The sequence below is a fragment of the Rhinolophus sinicus genome, chromosome 14 (assembly GCF_057876585.1).
Source record: "Rhinolophus sinicus isolate RSI-liver-muscle chromosome 14, RSI-T2T, whole genome shotgun sequence".
In the NCBI taxonomy this organism is placed as follows: Eukaryota; Metazoa; Chordata; class Mammalia; order Chiroptera; family Rhinolophidae; genus Rhinolophus; species Rhinolophus sinicus.
In genome coordinates, this window is record NC_142514.1 from 188,832,938 (window position 1) to 188,847,717 (window position 14,780).

The 14,780-nt window shown below is 53.1% G+C and overlaps 1 protein-coding gene and 1 long non-coding RNA gene across 3 annotated transcripts; one reads left to right on the forward strand and one right to left on the reverse strand.

Annotated features, from left to right (window-relative positions):
- Positions 1–425: 425 nt before the first annotated feature.
- On the forward strand, positions 426–2,999 carry LOC109439217 (uncharacterized). Its single transcript, XR_002136468.3, has 2 exons — positions 426–1,877; positions 2,835–2,999. It is a non-coding gene; the product is annotated as an uncharacterized LOC109439217 (long non-coding RNA).
- Positions 3,000–3,283: 284 nt separating this feature from the next.
- Positions 3,284–14,678, reverse strand: PSMD13 (proteasome 26S subunit, non-ATPase 13). Of its 2 annotated transcripts, none has more exons than XM_074337043.2 (13): positions 14,521–14,678; positions 12,911–12,989; positions 9,500–9,534; positions 9,355–9,410; positions 9,070–9,113; positions 8,807–8,893; positions 7,139–7,310; positions 6,601–6,680; positions 6,401–6,526; positions 5,068–5,130; positions 4,467–4,547; positions 4,198–4,314; positions 3,284–3,703 (listed from the first exon to the last, which is right to left on the reverse strand). In XM_074337043.2, exons 1-13 carry the CDS (start codon positions 14,676–14,678, stop codon positions 3,608–3,610), a joined length of 1,194 nt encoding a protein of 397 aa, XP_074193144.2. In that variant the 3' UTR covers positions 3,284–3,607. The 2 variants fall into 2 exon arrangements, with proteins under 2 accessions (XP_074193144.2, XP_019575030.2); XM_019719471.3 differs by having other exon boundaries at positions 14,329–14,572.
- Between the last annotated feature and the right edge of the window lie 102 nt (positions 14,679–14,780).

Consider the following 14,780-nt stretch of genomic DNA (forward strand, 5'->3'; position numbering starts at 1 on the left):
TCCAATCAAGTCACCACTTCTAACAGACTGATGGGCGTGATTGTCCCTAGTGACAATGGGACCACGCTGTCGGGGGGTTAGGGACCAATGTGGTCAGACGTCGGCTGCTTTTCGGCTCCTGGGTGGGGACACCTCATGAGCGCACTCTGTGCTGTGGCCTTTGTCACTCACCATGACAATCAGGTCAGTGCTGCTGGTGCGACCTTGCACTTGTCCGTCGTGTCTGACTCAGCTTTGCCTCCCTCAAGTCTAAGCCAGTGCCTGGCACATGGGAAACTCTACCCACTCCCATCCACTTGTCAGCACTGATGGAGAACCTGGCAAGCCTGATGCTGCCCCAAACACTGAAGGGTGAGCACGACCAGACGCCCAGCCACCAAAGCTGACAATCAACCAGAGGCCTGAAGAGGTGCCAAGGAAACAGTGTGACAGCAGAAGGACAGGCTGTGTGAGGGAAGTGACAGCATGGGGAGTCTGGCTGTAGGCCGGTGCAGGGGTGCATGGCAGGCAGGAGTGGGACCCTTAGGCCGTGGACCCAGGCATGGGAGCTGAGGCGCCCCGATTGCTCTCGGCGGTTGCAGAGGACAGCAGTGGGGTGCGGGGCTGGCTGTAGCCTGGACAAGCAGTGAGCACCAGAGGAAGACAAGGATGGTACTCAGACAGGTGGCCGGAGAGCGGGGCGGACACGCTGAGGGCCACGGGGACTCGACCACAGGTGGGAGCGTCGGTCAGTGTCAATGCACCCACAATATCATAATTGATAAGGAGCAGCTGGGATGAGCAGGCCGGTGAGGTCAGTGCAGGGTGGGTGGACAGACTGCCAAGGTGCTGGGGCCAGTGAGGGGCACAGGATCCGGATGGGGGTGAGGAAAACCAGCGGCTCAGCATCCAGCAATCAGGAGGGACGCTGGAGAAGACACTGGGGACTTGACCTTGGCATCTGACGGAGGGTTCTGGGGTCTCTACCAGCGGACAGGGCCTAGGGCCGCAGCGGGTCTCAGCTGGTCACTTCCATTCTTATAGAAATCAGTTTGCACAGACAGGTGTGAACCGGCTCCCAGGGGCAGGAAAACACGTTTACTGACATATGTCTGCGTGGGAAGGACAGACACTTAGCAACACAAGTGAGAGGAGAGACGGGCCTGCACCGGGGTCTGCAGGCAGGGACACGCGCCTGGCCAGAGCTGGCTCTTGGGAAGGTCCTGTCCCTCCACAGTGCACCTGTGAGGGTTGCCCACCACTCAGGAGCACAGGCCGTTAGTGACGGGCTGCGGAGCAGGGCTCGGTCCACCTGGCTGCCCCACCAGTGGAGAGAGGGAAGGCTGGCCGCTGAGCCGGGAGGCCTGGTCAGGGAATTGCAGTCGCCCTCTGTGGTGCTGCCTGCTGACAGCCCAGGTCCTGCAGGTTCGCTCTTCGTGTCACCTGCCCCTCTTGCATTCTCAAACCCGACTTCCCTGGTCCTGGTCCTTGGTTGAGTCCCCTTCTCACCATGAAGTGACAACACTTTCCGGAGAGGGCCAAGCCTGCTGGCAATGCAAGGGGCTCGAAGCATCCCCTCGCATGCCACAGCAGGGGACAGAGCCTGGAGGCTGCGGTCTGAGGCTGGTTCCAGTTCCAAGCAGGCGTCCTTTCTGCCAAGCCCTGTGACAGGAGGGGACAGCTGCAGCTTCCCCTCGAGCTATAAAAAGCTCCAATGCCCAAGCAGAGGACACACGAGGTGAACACAGGGAGCGTACCTCGCTGGACTTAGGGAGCTTGGCTCAACAACCATGAGGCTGGCCCCCGCCATCAGGCTGCTGCAAGCCCCCCTGGGGGGCTGGGTGGTCCCCAGGGTGCACATCTCCGCCAAACCGGCCAAAACACCCACCTCTGCCTCAGTGAGTACCTCCCAGGCTGCGGCGGTGGGGTGGGGTGGGGCAGGGCAGCCCTGAGGTGTTCTTGGGAGGTGGTTTCAGGGTGGGACATGGGGGAGACAGAACGTGCCCAGGCCTGGAGCTTCTTGAGGGGGTCCTGGGGCTGAGTGTCAGTCCTACGGCTGGGACAGAGTCCCAACTCCAGGAAAAGGGTCCCTGCAGCCATCGCCTGCAGGTCAGCGTCCCGAAGCAGCCAGCAGTCAGTCAGGGGGATGGGGCTCCGGTGCCCAGAACCCCCTCTCATTCGGGCAAATGACAGGTGCTAAGGGCTGAGGAGGGAGGGCGCTCAGTGTGCACTGCAGCTTCGTGACCGGTTCAAGGGCTGAGGGGGCAGCTTTGGGGGGCAGCGAGAGCACCAGTGAGAACAGGCCTGTTACCCTTGGGCTCCAGCAGAGCTGACAACTCTACTTTCACCATAAATAGCCACGGTCTAGGTCATCTACCCAAGGTCATGGGGCTCAACAATACTGAGATCTGAGCCCAGCCACAGGTCCCCATTCTCAGGCAATGTTGCTCTTCACTCTCTAGGCATTGAATTCAGAAGCAAGGATTAGTTTCCGACCTGGCACCTAATTCAGCTTTAGGAAATGGGGGAGGGGCGGCCAGGCCCAGGCTCAGTACCACACGCTGTCCACCCAAGCTTCTGAACCTGACCACGTAGAGAAAGGCCTGCTGTCTGCCACCCTGCACGACAGACGTACACATCGTGCCCTGGGAAGGCGGTCAAGGTCAGGACAGCCAGGCTGTCAGAGGCCCCGCCCACAGGCCGGAGCCAGCCCTCCTCCATCTGACAAGCTGGCTGGAAGAGCTGGGTGGGCCAGCAGGCCCCTGGATGGGTGGGGCAGCCTGTGTCCAAGTCGGGCTGAGCCCCGCACATCCGCCTGCAGATGGGCCCAGGGACTGACGTGTACTTCCCCCCAGGAGCAGGCCGCAGCACTGGGCGTGACCTTCTTCAGCTTCCTGATCCCTGCAGGCTGGGTGCTGTCCCACCTGGAGAGCTACAAGAAGCCTGCTGCGTGACGACGGTGCTGCCACTGCCACAGGCGGGCACGGAGGGGTGGCATTAAAGCCCTCTCCCCACCTGAAGCTCCTTGCTGATTCTTCACTCGTGCACCCCCCCACCCGACACAGAGCAGGCCGGCTTGTGTCAGTGGTGGGCCACTCGGGTCATAGACGCTGCTGGCTAGGTGGCAAGGGAGTGACAAATGTCCGCGGCGCTCTGTACCCAGCTCTGCCAGGCCCAGCACAGGGCATTGTGCCCTTTTCTCATTCCCACCAAACCCTCCCCAGGTTCCACCTCTTGCTTTCATCTCTCCAGGTTCAGGTCTCCCAGTGACCTGCATGGAATCTAAGCCAGAGGAACCGCTACAGGCAGGACAAAGCACAGGTGTTTATTGTAGGAAGTCTCAATGTTCACACATGTGGGTGGAGGGACACACCTTGGGACCACTCCTTCCCATTCCTGGGGTGCCCACCCTTCCGCCTAACTCATCACCAGAGATCCAGTGTCCCCACCCGCCTGCAGGCCACAGGAGACACCCACTGAGGGGGCTTCTGCCTACGGCCGGGCTCCATAACCACAGTCCTGTGTTCACAGCAAGAATTGTCTCCTCTCCAAGCAGACGCCCTCCCCCCAAGTAAACAGCCCCGCCACAGCTGCGTCGGCCCAGAGGCCCCCGGGCAGGCCGAGGCCACTAGGTGAGGACATCCTGGGCCTGGTGCTGCACCAGCATCTCCATGCTCTTCACGTCCCCGCACCAGGACTCCAAGCGGTCTCGCATCCCCTTGATCTGCGGGCAAAGCAGGGAGGGCCACACAGGTGTCAGGACCCCTGGGGACCATGGCCCGAATGGGCAGCACCAATGGGGAGACTGGAGCTGGGGGGCGGGTGTACAAGATGGGATTACCCCGTCAGCTCTTCCGACAGGGACACTTTCCATACCCTGCGTGAAAGGACGCAGGCGACACACGGAAACGCACAGGTGGGTCTGAGCTCAGTCACATAAGCAGGAGCGTTATCTGATCCGAGCGCCCATTTTCAGATTAAAAGGCATTATCAGCACAGGTAGCACTGGTGTCAGGATAAGCCTTTAAACACGGGGTCACCTCCCAGGCTGCCTCCCACCTGGGCCTCTGACAGCCGGCAGTGCCCACAGCACGAATTCCCGCTCCAGAAGCACTCCTCCAGCCACGCCTTCTCCCTCAGTGGCTTCCATCCAAAGGAAACTCAGAGCACGGTTCCCAGATGCCCCCACAGTGACCCCACGCACTTCAGTCACGTCACCTGCTGCAAATCCAACACGCGGGGCTGCACCCACGTCATGAGGACCCTCTTGTCCACCTCATCAATGCTTCCTTTCACCAGCCCCGCCGACAGGGCCTTCATCACCAGCAGCTCCACCTGTGGAGAGGGGCAGCATGAGCTGGGGGGGGCCTCTGCAGGCTGAGGGCAGACATGGGCATGGGGGGCTTCTTTCTGCACCTTGAGCCCTGGCCCCTTGGGGCAGCAGTGGTACTGCTGTAACACCCGAGCCCAGAGCCCAGAGGACATACCTCGTTCACACTGATTTTAGCACTTTTGGCAATTTCTTCAAAAGTGAGTTGTCTGTGATTGGCAGGTCGTGTGAAAGTCATCTGAAAAAAAATTTTGTTTATTAGCCGCTTTGCCCAATAAAAACTGCCAGAGAACTGACCAGGATATTTTGGTCACTCCCAGCTGAGAAAACAGACATTAGCGTCCATACTGACATCTCCTGAACAGCCGTCGGATGTCCTAAGCACAAGCTTTCAGGACTCAGGTGAGGGAATGAGCTTTGGAACAGCCCTGGGACCTGTGGATAATGTGGCGAAAAACACAAGGTCCCCTTTCTCAGAAAGCTCGGATCCCAGTGGGGAAGACAGATGGGCATGAAGATGGGACGCCAGTGTGACCAAGTGGCAGCTACTGTAGCTCGGACAGTCAGGCACCTCCTAGGGGTCATTGAAGCTGTGACCCAAACCCAAAATAAACACAAGTGGTAGCCGAGGAAAAGGTGGAGGAGAGGGGTGGGCCGGGAGAGATGTCACCCATTCAAACTGCACCCCGAGGCTTGGAGGGCTCGCGGGACCCTGGGGCCGCCAGCAGGATCGAGTCCCATGGTCAGTGGTCACTCACCTCCATGAGGCACAGCAGCTGGATTTTCCTCAGCAGCTGTGCTTCATTGGCGGCTAAGTCAGGCTGCAGAGGGAAGACATGGCTGGTTACTTGACCTGGGCGCTGACACTTTCACGACAGCAGGTGAACAAAAGACACCAGGCAGGCACACGTGTTTTACACTGTGGACTCACGATTGTCTTCAAGTCACTGGGACTTTATTTTTCTTAGGAAATCATTAGAAAGTGCCTAGCTGAATCCCCAAGAACCAACAAGGTAAGAGCTGTACTCGTCTCACAAACCCCGGGGGCCAGGACACGAAGCAGGCGTGCGGGTCCCTCTGGCACAGGGAGCCGGGATGGACACAGCCTGTGCCTGAGCAGACCGAGTTGCCCCGGGGACGAACTCTCAAGTGGAGAGCGAGCTATGAGTCTGTAAGGAAAGCAGCGCGGCCACAAGCCCACAAGCACCGGGATATGGCCTTCCTTCCACACACCAGGCGGTCCCTGCTGGTGGGCCAGGACGCTCTCAGCTGAGCACAGAGCAAAGCAAGGCGGTCCTGCAGGGACGTTTCTGTACAAAGGGTCTGCTGCCTACAGATGGGCTCTGTGTGGACAGAGCGCTGGCTCTGGAGGCTTCCTCTCTGGTGTCTAGGACCAGCCACCTTCCCTAGTGGCATGCCGTCTCCCTCGACACTGACAGCCGGACCAGTCAAGTTCGGCCAGATCTGCTTCCTGCCTCTTCAGTGCACTTACATCTCCCCTGTTTCAAATGTCAATTCTACAAGTTCATTTTGAACTTTGAGAGAACTGAAAGTTTCAGAAAAGTACAAAAACAGTAACATTTCATTTAAAAAAGAACAGCTACTGTGGAAGCTCAAGTTTTAAGTAGGTACCTCCCTAATTCCCACGCAGCCCAAAGGCCCCTTCCCGGCCCCGTGCCCTTTCCTAGCCTCCCCACCCCTAACCGCCCCACCCCGCACTGACCCCTCCCCCATACCCACCGCCATCCTGTCACTCAAGCACTGACGCCTCACAAGCCCACTCTGCAACATGCTCAGAGCCTCCTCTGCTGCACTTGGCTCCTTACTCCTCACTCGTAAGGTCACACACAGCCTTTCCTCCTTTGGGAGCATCTGTGACACCCCCAACCTAGTGTAGACGAGCTCCTGCGTGCACTGTCTGCAGCACTGAACACCACGGTGACCCGCCAGCTCGGAACCAGCTGCGCTGTGAGAGCAAGGCCGGCCCACCTCAGCGTATAGTCCCCCAGTGGCTGGTGCGCAGACCGATGTGCTGAATGAAGGAATGAGCACTGTGACATGCTCTGCCCCTCCCCCCACCCCGTGACTGACCTGCTGGCCCCAGGCGGCCTTCAGAGATTGGAACCTCTCCACGTTGCCACTGTTGAAGGCGTACAAGGTGTCAATCAGCCACTGCCGGTCGGTGTCCCTCAGCGACTCCAGCACAGGGTGCATGAGCTGTGGGGACACAGCCACTCAGCATGTAAAACGCACAGTGGCCCCTGTGAAGGCGGTGCCCAGCGCCCACTTACAAGTTCTCCAAAGTTAAACACTCCCTCGCCGAGAAGTCCCGCCAGCCCTAGCGTGAATGCTCTCTCCTGCTGTTCTGGAGCTAGAACAAGAAGCAGCTCGTCACACCATCACGTGAACCGCCCAGCACGGCCTTCAAAGTCTCACGTGAAGCAGAGAAACCTTCCACGTTCGGGGTGTTTACATAGCAGAGCCCTACTACTAGCCACCTCTTTTAAAGCAATGGATTGACTCCGATTAGAGCTGCAACCACATATGCAAGTTCCATGGGAGACAAAGTCACTCGTTTATTTCCTCCTCAGTGTACGTGAGTCTGTCTGTATTCCCCGCCCGCCTCCTCCCGGGAGCGCTGTGTTCCTGGCCCCCAGCGGTTAGGAGAAATAGGCCCTCGTGGGACTCACTTAACCTGCCCACCCTCTAACCACGCACTTTCCTCAAGAAGGTGGAACATACTGGGGCTGCTGAGACCTGCTGCCTCAAGCACCTCACAGCAGTGTTCCGAGAGTGAGCTCCTCGTGTGCCGTGGCCTCAGGCCGGTACCTGGCAGGTCCCTGATGTCCACGCAGCCCAGGAACCGCAGCGCGTCCTTGTAGTAGGAGGCATGGTTCCCGATGGTCTGATAGTATTTGCTGGACAGATCGTAGAAACGACTGTGAACTGACGTCACACCAGGGAGGTTGTGGAGCATTTCTTCCACGTCTTCAATGGTTTCCTGTGCACAGGAAGCAAGACCGCCTTTGTTTTTAACTTGAAACAGTTTAAAGTAATATGTGACAAAATGAAAAGCGCAATTACTTTGACTATCTTAAAATGGAAAGTTTCAGTTAATTCGAAATGGGAAAAGATAGTTATGGCACATGTAACCCCTAGGGACCGTGACCACTAAGGAACACTCACAACCAACAGGAGGCAAGCAACACAGAGAAAGGGGCACAAGAAAACATATAAACAGGCAACTGACAGGAAGTGGAAACATGGAGAGGCCAACAAACCATCAGTCATCAAGGAATGCAAACTACACCCCCAGCGAGACTCCATTTCATCTCCATTAGGTTGGCAGGAATGAAATAGTCTGAAATAGTACTGAAAGCACACACTTTGGGAGTTCTGGCATGGGGTGCGGCGGGAGCGTGAGCCACCTTGGAGAAACATCTGGCAATACCTGGTAAAGGTGGGCAGTACATGTCGTACGCCTGTAGTCTCACCCACGTCAGATTCTGCCCACGTACATGGGGAGTCTGGCATGGAAATGCTAAGAGCACCGTTTGTAATAGGGAAAAACCAACCTGCATCCCTTCACTGGGATACCAACACACAGGCTGTGAAGTGTTTACACAGTGAGATACCAGCTAACAGCAAAAACAAGCTGGCACCCAGCTAGCACATCAAAACAATACTGTGTCACTTAGAGTTCTGCATCCCTGCCTGGTCTGAGTAGCACCTGCCCGAGCACTGCTGGGGGAGCGGCCCTGCAGCTCCAACTGCTGGGTGCTGCCTCACCCCTAAGCTGCTTGGGGCACCTGGATGCCCAGTAGCATTCCTTACACTATCTTATAACTCAGTACGTCTTAAATATTTCTAAACAAAATGTAGTGCATGAGTACGTGTGTGGCTGAGACGCAGTAATTTTTTTAGGGCAGTGAGCACAGGAACACTTACCCCCAGTAATTCCTTTAGTATTACGGTCACGAAAAAATCCAAACCAAACCACACACAGACACACAGTCTGGTGAAACAAGGTGAGCTAACCCCCACCTAGACCCACACCTGTGTCCAAAGTTACACTACAGTGGGAATGACACAGGCAGATGCAGACAGAAGCTCCAACAGTGACCAGGGTGCAGACGGCAGGTGCAGCGTGAGGCTCGTCAGCGGTGAGGCTCATGTGCTGGCCTGGTCGGTAGGAGCCCACGTGCTGAGCACTGGCCAGGGCTGTGTGGTCTCCTGCTGGGTGGACATGCTCTGCTCACGCGGGGCAGCGCTCTGCTGTTTGAGGGTAGGGGCACGACACCAGCAACTTACTCTTCAGTGGTTTGAGGGGAAAAACACAATCGACCACACACACTGATGGGCCAACTATTAACAATGAGAATCTGAGGTTAGGGTAGAAGAGAGTTCTTCACGCTCTTTTTGCAACTGTTTGTGATTTTAAATTATTTCAATAGTTCAAGAAGAAAACCAGGATTTTTTCCTATTATGGAGCCTCACCTTTGTAACCTGTAGATCCCCAATGTTTAATTTTAGAGCTCCAATTGCAGTTTTACACAGGATCACCGCCTCATCGCTGCTTTTCACCTAAAGACGCCAGAAACAAGGGACCTCAGAAGTGCAGGCAGCAGACTGAGGGCACGAGCCCTATACCTTAGCAGAGCTCACACGAGCAGACGCCAGTCCCCAGAGCTGTGACAAGGAGCACAGACTCACAATGTAAGCCACTATTTTCAGAGGTCTGGCTCAAACTTTAAATTTACCTTCTCACGAGTCTTTTCCAGAAAAGTCAGAGCCACATTAGGATCTGGAAAAGAAAGAAGAACCAAGTCAGAAGAATCACCAACAAAGTATCTTTACAGACTGGTTTCTACCAACCAGGACACTTGTAGGTAGGATAATCTTCAAGTTTAGAACACAAAATGTAATAAAAATATGCTAGAAACTGGTATTTTGTATCAAAATGCACAAGTTCAATTAACTTACATTTCAAGATGATTTTAATTACCACTTGGACCTGCTCCTTTAAGAAACAAAGTGGGACTCACCAGTCATCTGTCTGACGACATGAAGAATGATTTCTACCAGGGACAAAGGGTTCACCCTGAAATAAAGTATCGGTCTTTGAGTGTCAGCAAGTAAGTACGTTTTCATTTTCAAAGTCAAAAACTGACAAGAGTTTTTTTTTTTTACCTGTGTTCAAATTCACTAATGAAGTTTTCATAAAGCTGTGGAACCAAAACATGGAGAGTAATTACAAGACGTCTTTCATTCTGCAAAACCCAGACTCCAGACACTATCGTGGTGCTGTGTCATGGCAGCATTGCATGGATGTTTGCTGAATGACAGGAGACCCAAATTTGGGCTTATTAGGTTCACATAAATGATCACCAACAGACTACTGGAAAAAGCAAGGGTTCCCCCACCCCCAGCTTTGGGAAATAGAACCTGTCATGTAATAATCGCCTCAGGACCAACACTTATACTCTTCTTCCAAAGTACTACATCAAACAAACTATCAGTTTGAAGGTCGGTAACCTATCCTGTTTCCCCGAAAATAAGACCTAGCCGTACAATCAGCAGTAACGTGGCTTTTGGAGCAAAAATTAATATAAGACCGAGTCTTGTGTTATACATAAGACCCGGTCTTACAGTAAAATAAGACCCGGTCTTATATTATTGCCCGTCTAGGTCTTAGCTTCGGGGAAACACGGTAACAGATTTTAGAAGACTGCCAGGTAATTACATCCCCTTGCCAAATTTCTCAGCCATTCAGCAAGCACCTGGGCACTTACTCGACTCTGCTAGGTACCAGACACAGGATGGCTAAGACAACAGCTTGGCCTTTGAGGAGCTCTTTGTAAACAAATGACAATACGGACAGCTTAAGACCAGGGAAATAAAAGCACATAGGTGGGTCAGCCAAAGAGAGATGTTTCAAAGGTTGTTCCAGAAATGGTGACAACTGAGTTTCAGGGAACGCAGAGAAGTTAGAGGTGGACAAATTTGGTGTGGGAGGGGGCAGTTGGGAGACCATTCCAGACAGGAACAAACATGCAAAAGCACTGAGTTAAAAACTGTACGTTTCAGGATGGTCTGTGAGGGACACAGAGAATGAGAAGCACTGGAGCTTGGTCTCTGTCCTAAGGTCAAGGTTGAGCCGGCGGAGACACATGCTCACGTTTGCACCTTAGAAACACGACTGGGCACAGATAGCAGCACGGGAACAGACAGGGAGAGAGACCAGCTGAGGCTACTAGTCGGTAAGACAGGAGAGTGAGGCTAGACCAACAGTCGGAGAGACACGCTGCTCAGCTGACTTCATCAGACACGAGCAGTCCCCGGAGAAGAGGAGCCGGCAATGACCTCTGAGCTTATGGCTGGGTAATGGGGCAAAGGAAGAGTCCAGGGCAAAGTGTGTGTGTCGGGGGGGGACCTCTAGACAAGGTCAACTCAGGATAAGGAGAGTCTGAAGGTCCTCTGGAATACGAAGATAGAAAGATGAAAACGTCCCTGTGAAAGAAAATGTGGTACGCATATACATAGCTGTGTGCACATGAACTCACAGATGCACACACTCGCACGGGCACACAAACCCACGAATATCATCCGGCCATAAGAAAATCCTGCCATTTGTGACAAGGATGGACCCTGAATGCATTATGCTGAGTGAAACACCTCAGAGAAAGACAAATACCACATGATGTCACCTACATGTGGAATCTTAAAAAAAAATCAAACTCATAGATACAGAGAAGAATAGTGGTTCCCAAAGGCAGGGGTAGTGGGTGGGTGAAATGGGTGAAGGTGGTCAAAAGGTACAAATCTCTACTTGTAAGTACTGAGATGTAATGTTACAGTACAGTGACTACCGTAACAGTGTCAGATTTGAAAGTTGCTGAGAGTATGTCTTAAAAGTTCTCTTCCCAAGGAAAAAAATGGTGACTACGTGAGGTGGTAAGTCACGTTACTGTGGTGACCCTTTCTCACAAATGCACATCAAATCGTTATGCTGTACACCTTACAATGTTACATGTCAATTATTTCTCAATAAAACCAGGGGAGAAAAGAAAGCAAGAAATCCCTGTAGCAGCCAGTTAGATATTTAAGTTTGCCACCTAGCAAAAATGCCATGTAAATAAAATGGCTTTCTCATTAAAAACGACTATTTCAAAGATATCCTCCTCATTAAAAGGGAAGGTTTCAACGTTTCTGACACCTATTATAATTCATGGGAGAACCTAAAATAAAAGCCCTCTAAAAAAAGAAGTCCGCTAAATCTAGAAACTCAAAATTATTTCTGGTGACTGCAAATTCATGAATGCTATCTATCTGAAAGTTATGTGGGCTGGGTCCCAACAATTTTTAAAGGCTTATTTTGTCCATGTAAATAGTAAAGTTAAATCTGCTGACCTGAGTGTCACGTTACCCTGAGGTTGAGGAAATCTTTTGCTATGTGTAGAAAGTGATTTAAAGATGAGAGGGCATAGGATAGAAATAAACAATTGTGAATTAGCCTTCACTAAGATATAGAACCTCAGGGAACAAATATCATTTGTTCTAATTTATCATTGATCAGCTCTAATTTACCATTTCTCCACATAATCCAGAAGACAGAATGCCCAGCAAAATCTCCAGGCTTACAGATTGTAAGTTCCTTTGAGTAGTCAAATGTCAGATTGATGGGTATAAACCACAGGAAAACCTTAGGAGCTCAGGTGGTGGGGTAACAAGGTGGCAAGCTCCACTGTGAGCACATATAAAGTATCCGGGGCCAGTAGTTCAAGCTATCACTATGAACTAGCTTTCAGCTCCAATGCAGGTAGGAATCCCTGACTCACGCAGAATCCAAGAGAAACGCAGCAAAGATCAAGAAGTCAGGAAAGACTTCACAGAGGAAGCTGCAGTGAACACATTGCGGAGGTCTGTCAGGGGTCTGGGAAAGGCTGGGGCAGAGTGGTCATTTTGGTGCTGACAAAATTCTCAAAGCGCTCTAATACAGAGGCGGCGTGACATTACACAGCACCCCCTGCTCCCCTTCCCATCTGAAGCACAAAAGGCGAAGCACAAAAGGCGCTCTATCTTTCACAGTGCCCAGGACAAAGGTTTAGGCAGGCAAGCAGAGTTGGGGAGGGTGAGGGAAGAGTGATGGCAGTTATTTAAAGGGTCCCTACGGGAATTCTCCTCTCTATCTTACCCCACCCCCTACCTGGTCTTGAACTTTCAATTTTTGAATAACAGTTTCTAAAAGTACAGGACAGAAAACAAAGGCTATGAACATTAAGATACAGGAGATTCTGAAAGACAGTATTTCAGGCTGGGATGTTAGAAGTCAGAATGTCTGTCTGAATCCTCTTCTGCCACTTATTAGCTGTGACTTATGGCAAGTTACTTAATCTCTTGGTGTCCACTCTATGTTAAAAAAATTGAGTAACAGTAGTATTTATCTCCCAATGTTGTGATGAAGCATAAATGAGGAAACACAGAAAGCCCTAAGTGCCCTACATAAAGTGACTGCTGAGTATTATTTTAAACCCCACTTACTATCTTAAAAAGTCCTTGAGCTCATTTATATAATTTGACCTAGCATGACAAATCATTTACCTTAATGAGACCATCTCCTTGGGCAAAGCACGGGTCTTGCACAAAATCAAGCACCTGAAGAGTCAGCTGATGCCACAACCTGAAAAACATAAGGCCCTTCAGACCTATAAACTCCCCTCTCATCACAGATGCCCTCAGCCCTGATGGGCCTGTCAGTCACACACACTCAGGAACAAATTCCCGTGTACCAGGAAGGTGCTCACGCAGACGCTGACAAACCCGAGTTCTTTACTGGCTCTGCTGCTCAGTGGTCACATCTCCCTGAGGTCAGAGCATCTGACACTCAGTTCCCTCATCTTTCTGCACCACCTCAGAAGGTTGCTGTGAGGTTCGACTGGAAACAAGAGCTTTGTAACCACACACATTCACGCTGAAATCCTGCTCCTCCACTTATTAGCTGAGTACCTCAGGGAAGGAGAGTAAACTGAGCTTCAGTCTCCTCACCTGTGAACGGGATGCTCGGAGAAACTGAAGGAGTGAATGCATAAAACCTTAGAATGACAGCACATTTGAAATCAAACGCCAATTGCTAACAATGTAAATACAGTACTTTGAAAGATACAAAGTGCTACCCAACACAAGCAATTATTTGCCAGATACTAAGGATTTTGTCTCAGAAATTGCTTACAGCAGAAAGCTGAACGTCGTGCGTGCCAGGCACTATGCTGAGCGCTGGGCTGTTAACAGGAAGGTTATCACAAGCGTACTTTCCCATGGGACGGCGCCAGCCCGGTGCTCCTATTTATCCTAATTCATTTAAAAAGAGGTTGGTGCTTAGCAACAACTTAATCGCTCTGAAACTCACCCTATTTCTTTCCTTTTTTTAAAATTCACCCTATTTCTAAACAAACACAAACTGCGCTCTCCCAAGGAGCACAAAGCCCCATAATGAAATACAATGGAAAGCAGGGGCCGTGGGAGAAGGGAAAGTGGTTGTACCCCAGCGGGTAACCAGCTGCAGGGTCACCGCGGGAAAGGACAAAACTGCGCTGGCCCCTGGCTTATCCCTTCCAGACAGCTGAGGAGGGCGGCTGTGCACACAGCCACGCTGTGGGACAAGGCTGAGAACACACACCGGTATCTGTTACCCCACGTGGACGGCAGTGTGACCCCGAGAGGGTGTCAAGCAGTGAACCCACAGGCCTCAGCCCTGAGGACGGGGCTCAGCACCCAGGCACTACCAGCCCCTCAGTCAGGAAGGCAGTGAAGCCTCTGTACGGCTCTGCTGCTCGATGCTTGCAGGCTGCCAGCCCCTTCCTCCTCGGCTCTGCCCCTCCGGGTTCCTCCGCCCACCTGTCCCGCCGGGCGGGTCCCCATTCCCCGCGCCGGGGCCCCGCACGGTCCCGCCTCTCCCCGCCCCCCCGCCCCCCCGCCGGTCTCGCTCTCCCGCCCCCGGATCCTCGCAGCGTGGCGCTCACTTCTTCGTGTAAAGCTCCTCCAGGCGGTGCCACACGGCCGCCTGGCCGGGCCCGGAGCTCTGGCTCTGCTGGAGGAAGCCGGGTACGTCCTTCATGACGGCAGAAAGGCCCAAGACAGCAGTACCACCGAGAAGTCAGCGACGCCGAGATGGCCGCCGGAAGCGCTCACTCACTCCGGAAGCGCTCACTCACCTCCGGCGTACACTTCCGGCATCACGCCACGCGGGGCATGCCGGGAGCGCCGTGGGCGGGCCTGGGCGCCCGCTGGTTGTCAGGGTAATCGCGCCTCTGCGCTCTGGACGAATTTGTCCCCGGGTGTGTGCGGGTTTCCGCGCTGCTGGCCGTGTCATTGAGGCGTAAAAGAGTCCGGGCACCTGGGGTCGACCAGACCGCCGACTGGCGGTGTGGCCTTGGCCTTGGCGACCCGCAGTTTCTCAATGCGATGATAATAG